Source organism: Staurois parvus, unplaced genomic scaffold, assembly GCF_062004578.1.
Source record: "Staurois parvus isolate SC_StPar_1 unplaced genomic scaffold, SC_StPar_1.0 ptg000817l, whole genome shotgun sequence".
Lineage (NCBI taxonomy): Eukaryota > Metazoa > Chordata > Amphibia > Anura > Ranidae > Staurois > Staurois parvus.
In genome coordinates, this window is record NW_028318613.1 from 50,591 (window position 1) to 65,878 (window position 15,288).

Below are 15,288 nucleotides of genomic sequence, written 5' to 3' on the forward strand. Positions count from 1 at the left end.
AATCACTCATGCTTCCATAGATTCTACTGATTTCGAACTACTTTTTCCTTGAGTACCATGTCAAGGTCTTGATTTTTATAGAATAAACATTCTACGTACGGGAGTGAATTCAACTATTAGAAATTCTTTCCAACTGCCCCCCAATCATAGCAGAGGCACACGGAAAGTTTTCAGGAGTACTTACAAGATACGGGGCACCTGGATCATCCATCGCATGTTGGGCGAGTACACTTTTTGCTTGATGAACCAGCGGGCCAGGCAGTTCCATTCATCCGGGGAACGGCCGTAGATGGATAAGCGTGGCTCTGTGTACTGGTACTTGCTCTCCTCCAACTCCTGACCCACTTCCTGCAGGCAACAAAAATTCATTCTTAAACCCACTCATGGTTTTTCACATTACTTTATCTTCATAGTAGCATTTCAATACAACAAATTCAACCCTTAAGAGGCTGGATGAACATTTCAGTTGAATGTAACGCTTTGGATGTATTTTTTCAAAAAATTGCAGAGCTATAGGTCCAGTGAACCTGCATGCACGTTCGTTTTGTGTGATGGGGACAAGAGCAAATGTTCGATTTTTTTTTCTCCTCAGGTCAAATGTCTTTCATTTATTCCAAATAGGGTGAATTGGAAAATAGTGCATTATGGCCACTAGATGGAGCTGATGATCATTATCTATTTCTTATGATCATCAGCTCCATCTAGTGGCCATAATGCAGCATTTTTACGATCTCACTTTGTTCTGTATGGATGACAAACATTTGACCTGCTGAGAAAATAGCCGTGAACATGCAGTTTCACTGGACATAAGCAATTTTTTTTTTATTATTAATAAATACACCCTGTTCTGCATGTTCACTGCTGTTTTCTCTGCAGGTTGAATGTTTTTTTTTTTTTATTCATATAGAACAAAGTGAAATCAGAAAAATACTGCATTATGGCCCCCAGATGGAGCTGGTGATCAGAAGAAATACATAATCATCATCAGCTCCATCTAGTGGCCATAAAGCACTTTTTCCCCGATTCACTCTATTTGGGATGAATGAAAACTTTTGACCCCGATACAAAAGAGTCGAACATTTTTCTATCGTTCCCGTTTGCACAAAACAAATGTATGTGGAGTTTCGCCAGATATATAGCTCTTCAATTATTTTTTTTTTTTAAGGCCACCCCTTAATTAAGTGCATTTATATAAATAGGTCAATATATCAAATTAACAAGCAGGACAATTGAGGAGGGAAGGGGAACAGTGGAGAGCTTTGTATGTACAGTGGTGATGGGAGGCACTCATAACTGCATCAGTAATAAAAGCACGGTATGATGGAGGATGGATGAGGTTACATAACCACAAAAGCATGGCGGTACCACATAAATATACAATCTTATTACATGTAGCACCCTCTTAGATAGCTAGGGGGAGCTAGAGCCCCGTTGACAGTAGGGATGAGCAGCAGCCCAGGTGTAACAGGGGGTCAAATTTCAATGAGGGCTGAGAGGCACTGCAGACCAGCTCTCTGGAACTTCCCCTGATCTAGAATTTTGGAGAAGATTCTAGAAGCAGTTGGCGGGAGTGAGGAGTGGCTGGTCTGCACTCTCAAGGGACCCTGGCCAATCCTCAAGCAGAAGGCCTGACATGGGGTCAGGACAACCCTAAGAGTGGTGAAGCCTGCTCAGTAGCAGGGTGAGTTTGGGTGGAAGATGGAATGAAGGCTGCAGAGCAGGAGCCTGGGAGGGGGCCCAGATGGGAAGGGGCTCACCTGCAGGCAGTGGTGCTGGAAAGGAGGAAAGCTGAGAACCTCACCGGCCCCTAGAGCAAGAACCACCTATGAAGCCAGGAAGGAGCGACCCAACAAAAGGCCTGAGAGCAGCCCCCAACCCATCACCTCATAGGCAGAGGACTGAGTGAGTAGACTTGTACCTCCTGGGCCAGAGAGGAGAAGGAGCACTCTGGTGGGAAACTGGATTAGCTTTCTACCCGGGACTGTCTTACATTTAAAGTGACAGGCCCCAGATCCCCTGCCCAGGGATTCACCCAGTGCAACTAGAGGAGTATCGGGGCGGTACACCAGGAGAGGCTGGCTAGCTCTCCAAGAAGAGGACCTTTTTTTAAAGAGACTTGTACATAGTTCCAGGAGGATTGTCCTCAGTTGCTGTTCCCTTTGGGCATCCCACACACCCCTTACCACATCCAAGTTCAATTCCCCTAATACAATCCCCAAAAAATAAGGCCTAGGACTGGTACCTGTCTCCTGGATGCAAGTCCTTGTGGAAAAATGTGTGTTTCCTGGCTATGCAGGACTTTAGGAGGACCCAAACTTTTGCGACTCCTAAGGGAGTAGCGCTACATATATACATTTATATTTATTCGTTACCAATACCAGACAAGCTGTACATTCTTTGATATTCAAGTCTAAAAGGGGATTCTCTGAAGAAGCAGATAACATCATAAAACGCGTCAGTAACTAATGGACCATCTGAATACCAGCATCTCAATAAGGACATATATGTGACTATCGGCTACTTCAGGACCACATACCGCTCAGCCATAACTTTACGACCATTGACAGGTAAAGTGAATAACATTGATTATCTTGTTACAAAGGCATCTGGAAAATATCAGGCAGCGAGTGAACATGCTGTCCAGAAATTAATGTGTTGAAAGCAGAAAAAATGGGCAAGCATAAGGATTTGAGCGACTCTGACAAGGGCCAAATTGTAATGGTGACTGGGTCAGAGCAACTCCAAAACTGCAGCTCTTGTTGGATGCTCCCAGTCTGCAGTGATTAGGACCGACCAAAAACTGGTCCAAGGAAGCAGAACCGAGGAACCAACTGCAGGTTAACGGGTGGCCAAGGCTCATTGATGCATGTGGTTGGCGAAGGCTGGCCCGTGTAGTCCGATCCAACAGAAGAGCTACTGGAGCTCAGATTGCTGAAAAAGTTCATGCTGGTTCTGATAGAAAGGTGTCAGAACATAGAAAGCATCTCAGGTTGTTGTGTATGGGGCTGTGTAGCCGCAGACCAGTCAGGGTGCCCATGCTGACCCATGTCCACAGCCAAAGGCACCTACAATGGGCATGTGCAGCGGTGTTTTTAGGTTTTGTGCTGCCCTAGGCAACACAAAAATCAGCCGCCCCCCTGTGGAGAGAACCTGACACCAACCAAAACCACCCCCCAACCTGAGAGAGCCTTCCACTACCACCACCCTCCATACACCGGCCACTTCACCCCCAACCTCCCCCCAGCAAGAGAGAGAATGACACTCACCTTCACAGCTCCAGACATCCCATAGAATGAGTCAGGCTCTGCATATACTGTCAAGCAGCCCGCAACCTTTCTCAGATCCCACCTGGTCCCCATTCTGTGTGTGTTCCTTCTTCTGTCCCTTCTTCCAGGGAGTGGTGCTGCCCACCTGAAAAATGCCACCCTAGGCAAATGCCTTGTTTGCCTTGTGGTAAATACACCCCATGGAGCAATGGAAGAAGCTGGCCTGGTCTGATAAATCCAAGAATGGTTTGAGGAACACAACAAGAAGTTCTAGTTTTTGACTTGGCCATCAAATTCTCCAGATCTCAATCCAATCAAGAATCCTGTAGGATGTGTTGGAAAAACAAGTCTGATCCATGGAGGCCCCACCTCTCAACTTACAGGACTTAAAGGCTCTGCTACTGATGGCTTGGTGCCAGATACCACAGAATACCTTCAGAGGTCTAGTGGAGTCCATGACTTGACTATGGTGGATGCCCATATTGTTATGGCAGACCGGTGTATGTTTTGTTTCACCTGAAAGTTTTTAGTAACCTAAATCTAAAATAAAAAGGATAGTTATAATGTGTGTGTGTGTGATTTTTGAAAGATGTCTGTCCTACAAAATGTAACAGTACCTTGCAAAACTTAGAAGACCTCATTATTGTTGGACGCAAGCTCCCTCTCGTATTCTTACCTTGATAATACGGGCGAAATACTCCCCGTCGATATAGTTCTCCGTCTTCAGATACAAATCACGCAGCTCGCTGGCTCCCACGGGGTTGTATTTGGCGTTGAACTTGTCAAAACGATGAAATGTCTGTCGTCCCTGCAAAGAAAAAACCCGAATTTGTGGTCTTTTAAAATGATGTCTTGATCAAGATGCTTCGAATCATATACACAGGGGCGGACTGACAGCTCATGGGGCCCCCGGGCAATAGGGGATCATGGGGCCCCTGTGTCCTTGCCCAAACTCAAAAAAACCTATGAAAAAGGTACCAGGGGCATCTCATGGGGCCCCTTACTGACCCCGGGCCCTCGGGCAGTGCCCGTGTTTCCAAATGGTCAGTCCGCCCCTGCATATACACATAATATATTCACACAGTGCACTGATGGTGTCTATGGTCCGGTCCACACCATAGAAACACAGTCCAGATATGTTCCGGATCAGGGGCGGACTGACAACTCATGGGGCCCCCGGGCAATAGGGGATCATGGGGCCCCTGTGTCCTTGCCCAAACTCAAAAAAGCCTATGAAAAAGGTACCAGGGGCATCTCATGGGGCCCCCTAATGACACCGGGCCCTCGGGCAGTGCCCGAGTTTCCAAATGGTCAGTCCGCCCCTGCGTATACACATAATATATTCACACAGTGCACTGATGGTGTCTATGGTCCGGTCCAAACCATAGAAATGCAGTCCAGATATGTTCCGATCCGGATGCGTTTCTGCATGCGCGTTTTTGACGTGTTCTGGAGCGTTTTTGATGCATTCCGGTTCATTTTTTTCCCCTCTTCTTCTTCAATTTAACCTCTTCACGCCGGCCGCACACAAATGTGCGGCCTCCTGGCGTCTGGGCCTAGACGCCAAGCGGCCGCACATTTGCGTGCAATTAAAAAAGAACATATGTGCCAAGAGCGCGCGCCCTGCGCGCTCCCAGCACACATGTCCGGTACTCACGGAAAGGTCCCGATCTCCTCTTTCGATCAGGACCTTTCCCGATCATGTGACCGCCGTGACGGCGCATCACGGCGGTCACATGACCCTAAACCCCGCCCCACCTCCCGACATCTGGAACCCTTAAAGGGCCGGAAGGCGCCAGCGTGAAGGGGTTAAAGAGGGACATGTGTGTTTTTGGTGCATTTTTGATGCATTCTACCATGTTCCAGTGCAGTTCTCTGCAGGAAATATGCAGCATGTTCTACTTTTTTTTCTGTAACTGGAACGCACTGGAACTGCGAGCACTGATGTGAACTATGACATTGACAGCAATATAATCTACTTTCTGTGCATTTTGGATGCAGAAGAAAAAGCAACTGAAATGCATGGAGTGTGAATCGGCCCTAAAAATCTGTAACAGCTGTATGCAGTTTGGAATAAATGGCTCCATACCAGCGGCGAACTGACAACTCATGGGGCCCCTGGGCAATAGGGGATCATGGGGCCTCTGTGTCCTCATAGGGGATCATGGGGCCTCTGTGTCCTCATAGGGGATCATGGGGCCTCTGTGTCCTCATAGGGGATCATGGGGCCTCTGTGTCCTCATCCACACTCAAACCATACCCAAAAAGCCTATGGTACTAGGGGCATCTCATGGGGCCCCCTACTGACCCCGGGCCCTCGGACAGTGCCCGAGTGCCCAAATGGTCAGTCCGCCCCTGCTCCATACCATTGGGCTATACACCAGCGGATGTGGATGTGCATTTGGCTGATGGGTTATAAATGAATGATCTGCCTGGCATTCTCTCATTTTTTAGAGATGTGATGGAATGAGACACGCGAATATAGAAAGCTTTACTGTGCTACGCACTAATTTGGTTGGAGGGCTCTTTGATCCCTTATTTCCTTCTAATCATAACCTGTATGATTTAGTTTTTTTTAATGTAATTAATGTGGCTGGCTTTTTTGCATTGAAGTTACTAGGGGGGGGGGTGCTTTTTGCATTGAAGTCTATGGGACACGCTTTTGCATTGAAGTCTATGGGACACGCTTTTGCATTGGAAGTCTATGGGATGCGCTTTTGCATTGAAATCACTAAAGGGGCATTTTTGCATTGAAGTCTATGGGACACGATTTTGCATAGAAGTCTAATGGACACGATTTTGCATTGAAATCACTAAGGGGTCGTTTTTGCATTGAAGTCTATGGGACACGATTTTGCATTGAAACCACTAGGGTAGGGGTGGGCAAACTGCGGCTCTCCAGCTGTTGCAGGACTACAAGTTCCATCATGCCTCTGCAAGTCATAGGAGTCATGCTTGTAACTTCCGGTCTTTACAATGCCTCATGGGAAATGTAGTTCCACAACAGCTGGAGAGCCGCAGTTTGCCCACCCCTGCACTAGGGGGATTTTTGCATTGAAGTCTATGGGATGCAATTCTGCACTGAAGTCACTAGGCAGGGTTTTTGTGTTGAAGCCAATGGGATGCGATTTTTGCATTGAAGTCCATGGGACTTTTTTTTCTATCGACAAAATGCCGCTAACCCTCTTTTTGGCCGATAATTTTCGGTGGCCAATATATTGGTCCATCCCTAGTATGATTATTCTTTGATTAGGGCTCAAGCCCTACTCCATAGGAGCCATAGTTTCCGTACCCTGCACTGATGATGACCAAAAATCCCGAAACAGCTGTATACAGTTTGCTTTGCTTCTTGGCCTTTTGGCTAAGATCAAGTGTAGTATCTGTTCTTATCAGTCACGTTTGTCACTTTGTGCTTTTGTTTGCATTTCTTTTACTGGATGGAGGGTGTGGGTCCTGGGCCTACCCTAAAGTATAGGGGGATGCATGGCCATCAGGTTCCTTCTTGTCTTTCTTTGGGAGAGACCCTCACCAAGTACTCGTTGGTTGGCTTAGGCTGACCATAAGGAGAGGGGTCCGCCAGCCCTTTTGGCTAGGTGGACCATGTTTGAGCCTTGCCCCTGCCGTCTATAGAAGTTAATGGCTGTACGCAGTTATATGCATTTGCTAATTGTTTTGGACTGATCAAAGTCTTACAGGCTGCAGGCTTGATTGCTTCTTCTTAGCTTCTGAAAGGCTCCAGAACATAGGAGTGGAACAAGTCAAAGGAGTAGCCTGAATATTTATGGAGTCTCAGCCAATCCCTGGGGAGGTGTGCCCAATAGGTGGCTGTGGAGGGCATAAATATTATGGGACCTGGAGCAGTCTGTCTTGTCCAGGAGGATAAGTTCCCAACCTGAAGGGCTACTGCCCTCCCAAGCAGTCCAGCTGAAGTTTACCTGAGCTCATCAAGGTCCCAGCTATGCCAAAGCAGGGGGGGTTCATGAAGTCAAACAAGGGGACATCACCTAGGATCCGGTCTGGAGAGTTCACTACGGATGTGTCTGTCTGATACTGGAAGGAGGCATCCAAGTACTCAAGGACCTTGTGAGTACAGACCTGAGTGAAGGATCTTGGTCAATGTTGCTTATATTGGTCCTTGTGCACTAATCCTAAGGCTTGCCTGGCCTGTGACTTTGCTTATGATGTCCCAGTGAAGTCCATTTCCCGGGCTATTATTAAAGGAACGGTTCTAAGAAGTAGCTGCAGAATGAAGAGTCCCTTCTGATTACTGCTTAGTGTTTTCTGGAGTATTTCACAATTCCTAGTGTCCTGTCCAAGTTTGTTCAGCAATAAATATCACTAGATAGAAAAGAAAACAAAAAGAGGGCTCAGTGCCCTGAGGAAGAGGCTGAGTCCTCGAAACGCGTTAGAAGTTGGAAGTCCAGGGTTCCTTTGTTTTGGACATAGATGCTGTATGGATTGGACACTACTGTTTATTGTGATGTGCCTTTGTTTTTTTATGTCCATTGTGAGTACTTTTTATCCTTTTTATAAATACTTTTTACGATATTGCACTAGGCCGGTGCGCCCACTTTTTGCTTTCTTTTATATCTAGTGACTTTGGAGTACCCCGGTCCATTGAGGGCAGCAAGGAGTGCATATTCCAGGATATCTGAATTGTTACCTTAGCCTCTGATGAGTACCTTAGCCTCTGTTACCTTAGCCTCTGTTACCTTAGCCCAGCGCAGGAGTACAGAGTTTGCTGTGTTAGCAATAAATATCAAGAAGGCAACCCCTAGACTGTTTATTGAGCCAGGCAGCACAGTGGCTAAATGGTTACCACTTCCGCCTGGCAGTACTCGGGACGCTGGTTCTAATCCCGACCACGGCACTACCCGCCTGGAGTTTGCATGTTCTCCCTGTGCCTGCGTGGGTTTGCTCCGGGTACTCCGGTTTCCTCCCACACTCCAAAAGACATGCTGGTAGGTTAATTGGCTCCTGTCTAAATTGTCCCTAGTATATGTATGTATGAATGTGAGTTAGGGACCTTAGATTGTACGCCCCTTGAGGGTTGGGGACTGATGTGAATGTACAATATATATGTAAAGCGCTGCGTAAATTGTCGGTGCTATATAAGTACCTGAAATAAATAAGTGTGAATGTTGCCGTGTGCCTGGCTGCCGCTGTACTAGTGGGGAAAGGAACCCGTGCCAAATCAGCAGGCCCTTTTGGGGGTGAGCATTACAAAAATAACACAGGTTATCCTCTATGTTTGATTTACTGATCCTGTAGAAGACCAGGTTATGCCGTCACATGCAGTTCTATGGTTGGTGGATTTAACATTCGGCTTCATTTTATGACATAAAATACGAATGTGTACAATTGCCAGATAACATAAGCTATAATACGAGAGACGGCGGAACTTCAAAACGCCAAAACACTGTTCACAGGAAACTGTCAGTAGGAAGAATGTTTTCTGTAGAAGGAAAAGAAACAGACGTCTCTATAAATACAACTCCTACTTGGGACACGACTTGTTCCCACACTTCAGGACCAGGGGTGGACTGACCATTTGGAAACTCGGGCACCGCCTGAGGGCCCGGGGTCAGTAGGGGGCCCCATGACATGCCCCTGGTACTTTTTACATAGGCTTTTTAGAGTTTGGGCAAGGACACAGGGGCCCCATGATCCCCTATTGCCCGGGGGCTCCATGAGTTGTCAGTCTGCCCCTGTTCAGGACTAGAGCACAAGAACTGTAGACTCCGTGCACTTATGGTCACATTGGCTTGCTCTTTTATGGTTGTTGCATTGCTTTTAAGGGAGTAAAAAAAAATCATGTCTTACCGCATGCACATCCAGAGAGTCAACAGTGAGGTCATATGGATCCATGTGAAGGCTATCAAATAGCTCCTTCAGGGTCATCTTCTGCCCATTCTTCTCAGCCACCACCCGGTCTGACTCTGTGCGATATGTGTGTTTGATGAAGCGCAGGAGATGCTTCTGGTTCATACAGGCTGCAGCATGGATATGAGTGTCCACCTATGTTAGACAAAGCTAGAGGGTCATTGAAGGTGACTACATACAGAACATTGAAGAACATTGAAGGTGACTACTTACAGAACATTGGGAAAGATTGAAGGTGACTAAATACAGTTTATTGGAGAATATTTGCCAGCCATTTATGTTTCCGACTAGATAACGTTTGTAGGCTCTTCCATGACCTGGCTGATGTTCTAGGACCAAGCCAACGTGGGAAAAGTCTATCACAATGGCATTCAAACAACGACTTTTGTTTGTTTGAGACAGATCTCTAACTTTTAACCCCTTCCTCCTCCATAGGCATAAACACGCAAGGCCATCCAATGCAAACCTAAATGTTTAACCCTAGACTCCCATCTGTCCTTTCAGCCCCAAATCCAATCACTGTCCAAATCTTGTAGACTTCACCTCCGCGACATCTCAAAGATATGACCATTCCTAACCTCGGAAACCACTAAGCAACTTATTCACTCCCTTGTTATATCTCGCCTTGACTATTGTAACTCCCTCCTCATTGGCCAACCTCATCGCAAGCTATCCCCTTTTCAGTCTATCATGAATGCTGCTGCCAGACTCACCCACCTTACTAACCGTTCTGTATCTGCCACCCCTCTCTGCCAATCCCTCCACTGGTCTCCACTCAGTGTCCTCCACCCCTCTCTGCCAATCCCTCCACTGGCCTCCACTCAGTGTCCTCCACCCCTCTCTGCCAATCCCTCCACTGGCTTCCCGTTGCCCAATGGATAAAAGTCAAAACACTAACAATATCGTATAAAGCCATTTATAACTCTGCCCCAAATTACATCACCGATCTTGTCTCCAAATATCACCCAAACTGTACTCTCCCCTCCTCTCAAGACCTCCTACTCTGTAGCTCCCTTGTCTCCTCCTCCCACGCTCATCTCCAGGACTTCTCCAGAGCTTACCCCATCCTCTGGAACTCTCTACCCCAATTTATCAGACTATTGCCTACTCTGCTCACTTTTAGGCGATCTCTGAAAACCTATCTCTTCAGGGAAGCCTATCCTGCCCTCAGCTAATAATGGAATCTTCTACTCCTCCTACCAGTCCATCCCCCACAGTTACTACCTTTTGTACCACTAGCCCCTCCCTCCTAGATTGTAAGCTCCCAGGATCAGGGCCCTCCTGTCCCTCTTGTATTGAACTGTATTGTTACTGTATTGTCTCCCGTTATATTGTAAAGCGCTGAGCAAACTGTTGGCGCCATATAAATCCTGTGTAGTAATAATAATAATAATAAAGATCTTTCTCTGGTCATTTGGAGGCTTGGTCATTAACTAGCCCCATAAAAATGTTTAGGCAGCTTTGCTTTAGTTCTAACCAAGATGTGACTAACTACAGATATAGTCGGGATCTTTCTACAAAACCAGACAATGGTCCTCCATCACAACACCCTTCTGCTTATCTACGGCAACTCTTCTGGCTGCATATACTTCTTCATACACTAAGGCCCTATTTATAAAGATTACTGTGAATAATTGATTTGCTTGAAGTGACCCCCTTAAAAGACACTGGCTTGGCCCCCAAGGAATTTAGTTAAGCCCCTGCACAGGATACCTACCTTCCTGACGTTATAAAAATCGCGGTGGGGCACACTTTTCAGCTCTTTCAGTTCTGACATTTCGTTCAACATCTCATGGAGTTGAAACTTGGAGCCCAGGAAGTTCAGCCTGCGGTGGCAGTAGGTCTTTCTGTAGGGAGACAATTTCATCAAACATCAGATAAAAGAACATTTTTGTATAGTGTTGACTTGGATTGGACCAAGTTATCAGAAAAACGTTATTACAACAATCAGAGCTGGGATGTAACAGGTCTGAAGCACCTCATACACTAAGGAACTCATTCTCTCTCAGATTCTCTTTCAGATGACTAGACCCCTCCTTCACAAGTGGCAATGACTGCCACACCTAGGGCAGGACAAGGGGTGGGCAGGAGGGACAACTGCCCTGGGTCCAATGGGGATTTGTGCTAGAAGGGGTGATTTGGAGGGGAGGACTTGTACTAGGAGGGTGGATTTCTGATAGGAAGGGGGATTTTTTTTTTTGGTGTGGGGGGGAATTTGTGCTAGTAGAGATGATTGGAGGGGATCTGTGCTAAGAGGGGAAATTTTAGGGGGAGGATTAGTGCTAGGAGCAAGGGCGAACTGACCATTCGGGCACTTGGGCACTGCCCGAGGGCCCGGGGTCAGTAGGGGGCCCCATGAGATGCCCCTGGTACCTTTCATAGGCTTTTTTGGGTATGGTTTGAGTGTGGGTGAGGACACAGGGGCCCCATAATCCTCTATTGCCTGGGGTGCCCCATGAGTTGTCAGTCCGCCCCTGGTGTGAACCTAGAGTTAGGACCGGTTACTGTCTCCATGAGCAAGCGTGGAGGAAGAAGATGTGTGTTGCCTGGCTGTGCAGGACTGTAGGGGGACCCAAAAACTTAGCGACTCCTAAGGAGGTAGTGCTACGTATGAAAGGGGCGGTCCAGGGACAGTCAGGCTGTGGAGGAGTCAGTAGGGGGCCCCATAAGATGCCCCTGGTACCTTTCATAGGCTTTTTTGGGTATGGTTTGAGTGTGTGCGAGGACACAGGTGCCCCATGATCCTCTACTGCCTGGGGTCAGTAGGGGGCCCCATGAGAAGCCCCTGGTACCTTTCATAGGCTTGTTTGGGTATGGTTGAAGTGTGGGCGAGGACACAGGTGCCCCATGATCCTCTATTGCCTGGGGTCAGTAGGGGGCCCCATGAGATGCCCCTGGTACCTTTCATAGGCTTTTTTGGGTATGGTTTGAGTGTGAGCGACGACACAGAGGCCCCATGATCCTCTATTGCCCGGGGGCCCCATGAGTTATCAGTCCGCCCCTGGCTAGGAGAAGTGATTTTGGGGGGATTTGTGCTGAGAGAGGGGGATTTGGAGCTGGGGAGAGGACTTATGCTCAGAAAGGAAATTTGAGGGGTAGAGGATTTGTGCTAGGAGAGGAGATTTGTGGGGGAGAGGATTTGAGCCAGGAGGGAGATTTTTACTGGAAGAGGGGGAATTTTTCTTTGGGGAGAATTTTGGCTTGCAAAGGGAATTTATGCTTAGGGGGTAAGTGTGAAGGTTAGGGCTCAACAATGACCGTGTCCTGGCATTGGCTACACCTGAGGCCGGGCAAGCAGCACATTCAGCATAGGCTTGCTCCATGATTAGGACAGAGATGTCCCCCAAGGCGTAGAATCAGAAAGACGTGCCTCTTGCTCCCACCCCTCATCTTACAATAGCAAGAGTTATTGGTTCAGCCAAATTAAAGGATAAGTTCACCTCTGTTCACCTTTTTTTTATAAATTCCAGCTCCCCTAGGTACTAGCATTAACCTATTTTTGCAGAATTTCAAAAGCTTTCCATATTTTCTACGCAGCTTTATGTCAGTGTCCAGATGGCTGTCCAAAAAGCTTCTCCATTACTTCTCCCTTATTTCCAGGAAAGACTTTAGGTTACGACACAGGAAGGAATTGACCGGCTGACCTGATTAGCACACACCCTACATCATCTACCCTCACTGTTGTAAAAAGTCCATATAATTAAAGTGTTGCTAAACCCACAACAGTGAAATCAATCTGTAGATGCAGTAAAGCATGCTTGTTATACTCATTGTGGAACCTAAGGGGTTAATCCTCCACATTGTGTAAAAAGGCTGTTTGATCCTGTCTTCTCTGATCCTTCCCTTCTTTTACTGTCCCCAATCCATCTGCTGATAGAACAGAGCCTTGGGGGCAAGCTGCACACACTCAGCTTAGTGTGTATTGCTAAAGAGTTTTTTTTTGTGCATTTGATCAGCACAGGGCTAATCAGCACTGTCCAGACAGAGGGCCAGGGGTTATGCAGCGTGTTGTCCACATCAATTCATGGCCTATTAGGCTTGTTGTGCTTCACAGCCTGAGGAGGTATCACTGTCGGATGCAAAAAACATTGAGCCTAATAGGCCGTGAGTTGATGTGGACAACCCAAAGGATCCCGCATTGCGTATGGACCTAGTGTTTGACAAATATATGGTCCTCATCATTATCGATTTATGGCGATTTACGTAGTACAGGATCACAATACAGGTTTTCATGAGCAGAACAGTGTTGGTGTTATATGTGTTTAAATAATTGTTATACTAAGCTGTATTTGAACAAAATTGTGATTTGTGAGTTTCACATATGGTACCTGAAAGTTCATATAATTCCCCCCAGGGGCGGACTGACAACTCATGGGGCCCCCCGGGCAATAGGGGATCATGGGGCCCCTGTGTCCTTGCCCAAACTCAAAAAAGCCTATGAAAAAGGTACCAGTGGCATCTCATGGGGCCCCCTACTGACCCCGGGCCCTTGGGCAGTGCCCGAGTTTCCAAATGGTCAGTCCGCCCCTGATTCCCCCTTTTCTTTTCCAATTTGAGAAATTAGGAATGTAGCACCTATATAACTATTGCCCTGTGGGTCTGCTATCTACAGTATTGTTCTGCCTTATAGGAGTGGAAACACTGAAAATCTCACTGTTGGACCATTCAAGAAATATAAAAACCTGGTGGTGCCCACCCAAAACCGAAGTCTGATGGTAGCAGAGTTAGCCTATTTTATGAACTCAAATTATACTCAACTTTGCCTATCATTTTCTTGGCACTTAATTTGACTTTGAGCAGCATTGGCTTCTCTGGTGGAATACTGTATAAAATTTCCATTTCACAAAATATACTCTTACAGTCCCCATATGTTCCTTTGCTACTTAATCTCCATTCCTGATAATATGATAATATATCATCATTGTTTAGTTATGAGGCCAAGGATTGCAAGAGAAAATGAGATCACCTGACATTCCTCCACTTCGTTGGAGTCTATAGCTGATTCAAACAATTCCAGACCAAACCAGACCAACCGGTCTACAGAAGCAGCTGAGGCTGGATCCCTGATATCCTGGTAAATAAATTTACTCAAGCCTGTCATAATAATGTGCCAGGGGGTGGATCAAGGGTTCCAGGCTCCCAGCCAGCTGCCTGGCCAAGAGCAAGCCATTCTCCTCCCATACGAAAAAAAGTTTTATGAGAAACTTGTCAGGACATTTTCCTCTGTGCTTCTGTTATTATACACGTTATGATGGCCGTCAGCTAAGAACTCAGATTAGAAAATCATCATGGTGTTTTCCTATATCATCCTGGGCACATCGGGGATAATTAGTTGGTATGGTAGTCCTCCAACATTAAGGATCTGGTTGGTGTCCACCAAGAATAGAAGGAGAGATCTTTGTGTGGTTAGGAATCCATGTGGGACAGTTTCCTTATTAGAACATTTTGACAAATTATTGGACATTTGACCAAATTGGCCTAGAGCATGTATGCAATGGCAGTATTATAGGAACAGAGACTGATGTAATGTGTGAAAAAAGTCTAGAAAATATATATAGATATGATGAAAACAAATGTCTTGTAAAATGGATGGTTTTCTGCTTGCCTGTGGTATCCATTTTGAAGGTGAATTAGCAAGTTATAGGGCTGTTTCTATTTTAGGATATATGGAAATATGGGGTATTCTAGGACCAGAAAGAGTGCAAAGAACAGTAGCTAGATTAAGGGGTATGTTGGACCCCAGCTACAAGGAAAGACCAACTGACCTGGATTTATTTAGACAAAGAATGGAAAAAAACACACACAAAAAAACACACACACGCCAACACCCCCCCACACACACAGCTTGCAGTTGCTACACTCTCCACATCTCTGATGCGGTCTCCTGCTGACCACACGAGCACTAACCAATCCAGTTCATTGGGTTTAAGTATGCTCACAATACCTTCCTGTCAGCCCAGGGTGCCAAGGCTCCACCACCTTGGAATCACAGGAGATTGCTGCAGTGACACCACTCTCTATAGCATTTGGGATCTGTGTTCCACTGATGGAAGAAGAGGGAAAAGAGGGCCTGTGAGGTCACTGGACACTACTGACGACTGCTAGGAAAAAAATATTGGTCTGCTTTTTAAAAAAAAAA

At 46.5% G+C, this 15,288-nt stretch overlaps 1 protein-coding gene and 1 pseudogene across 2 annotated transcripts in view; one reads left to right on the forward strand and one right to left on the reverse strand.

Moving 5' to 3' along the window:
• Positions 1–15,288, reverse strand: part of AMPD3 (adenosine monophosphate deaminase 3) — a 94,103-nt gene that overhangs the window by 19,019 nt on the left and 59,796 nt on the right. For both annotated transcript variants that reach the window (XM_089654943.1, XM_089654942.1), the window contains exons 6-9: positions 10,867–10,996; positions 9,090–9,284; positions 3,943–4,074; positions 185–348 (exon numbers count right to left, since the gene is read on the reverse strand). In XM_089654943.1, coding sequence (XP_089511069.1) covers positions 185–348; positions 3,943–4,074; positions 9,090–9,284; positions 10,867–10,996 — 621 coding nt within the window. The remainder of the gene's footprint in view (positions 1–184; positions 349–3,942; positions 4,075–9,089; positions 9,285–10,866; positions 10,997–15,288) is intronic.
• On the forward strand, positions 6,608–6,776 carry LOC149444093 (U2 spliceosomal RNA; annotated as a pseudogene).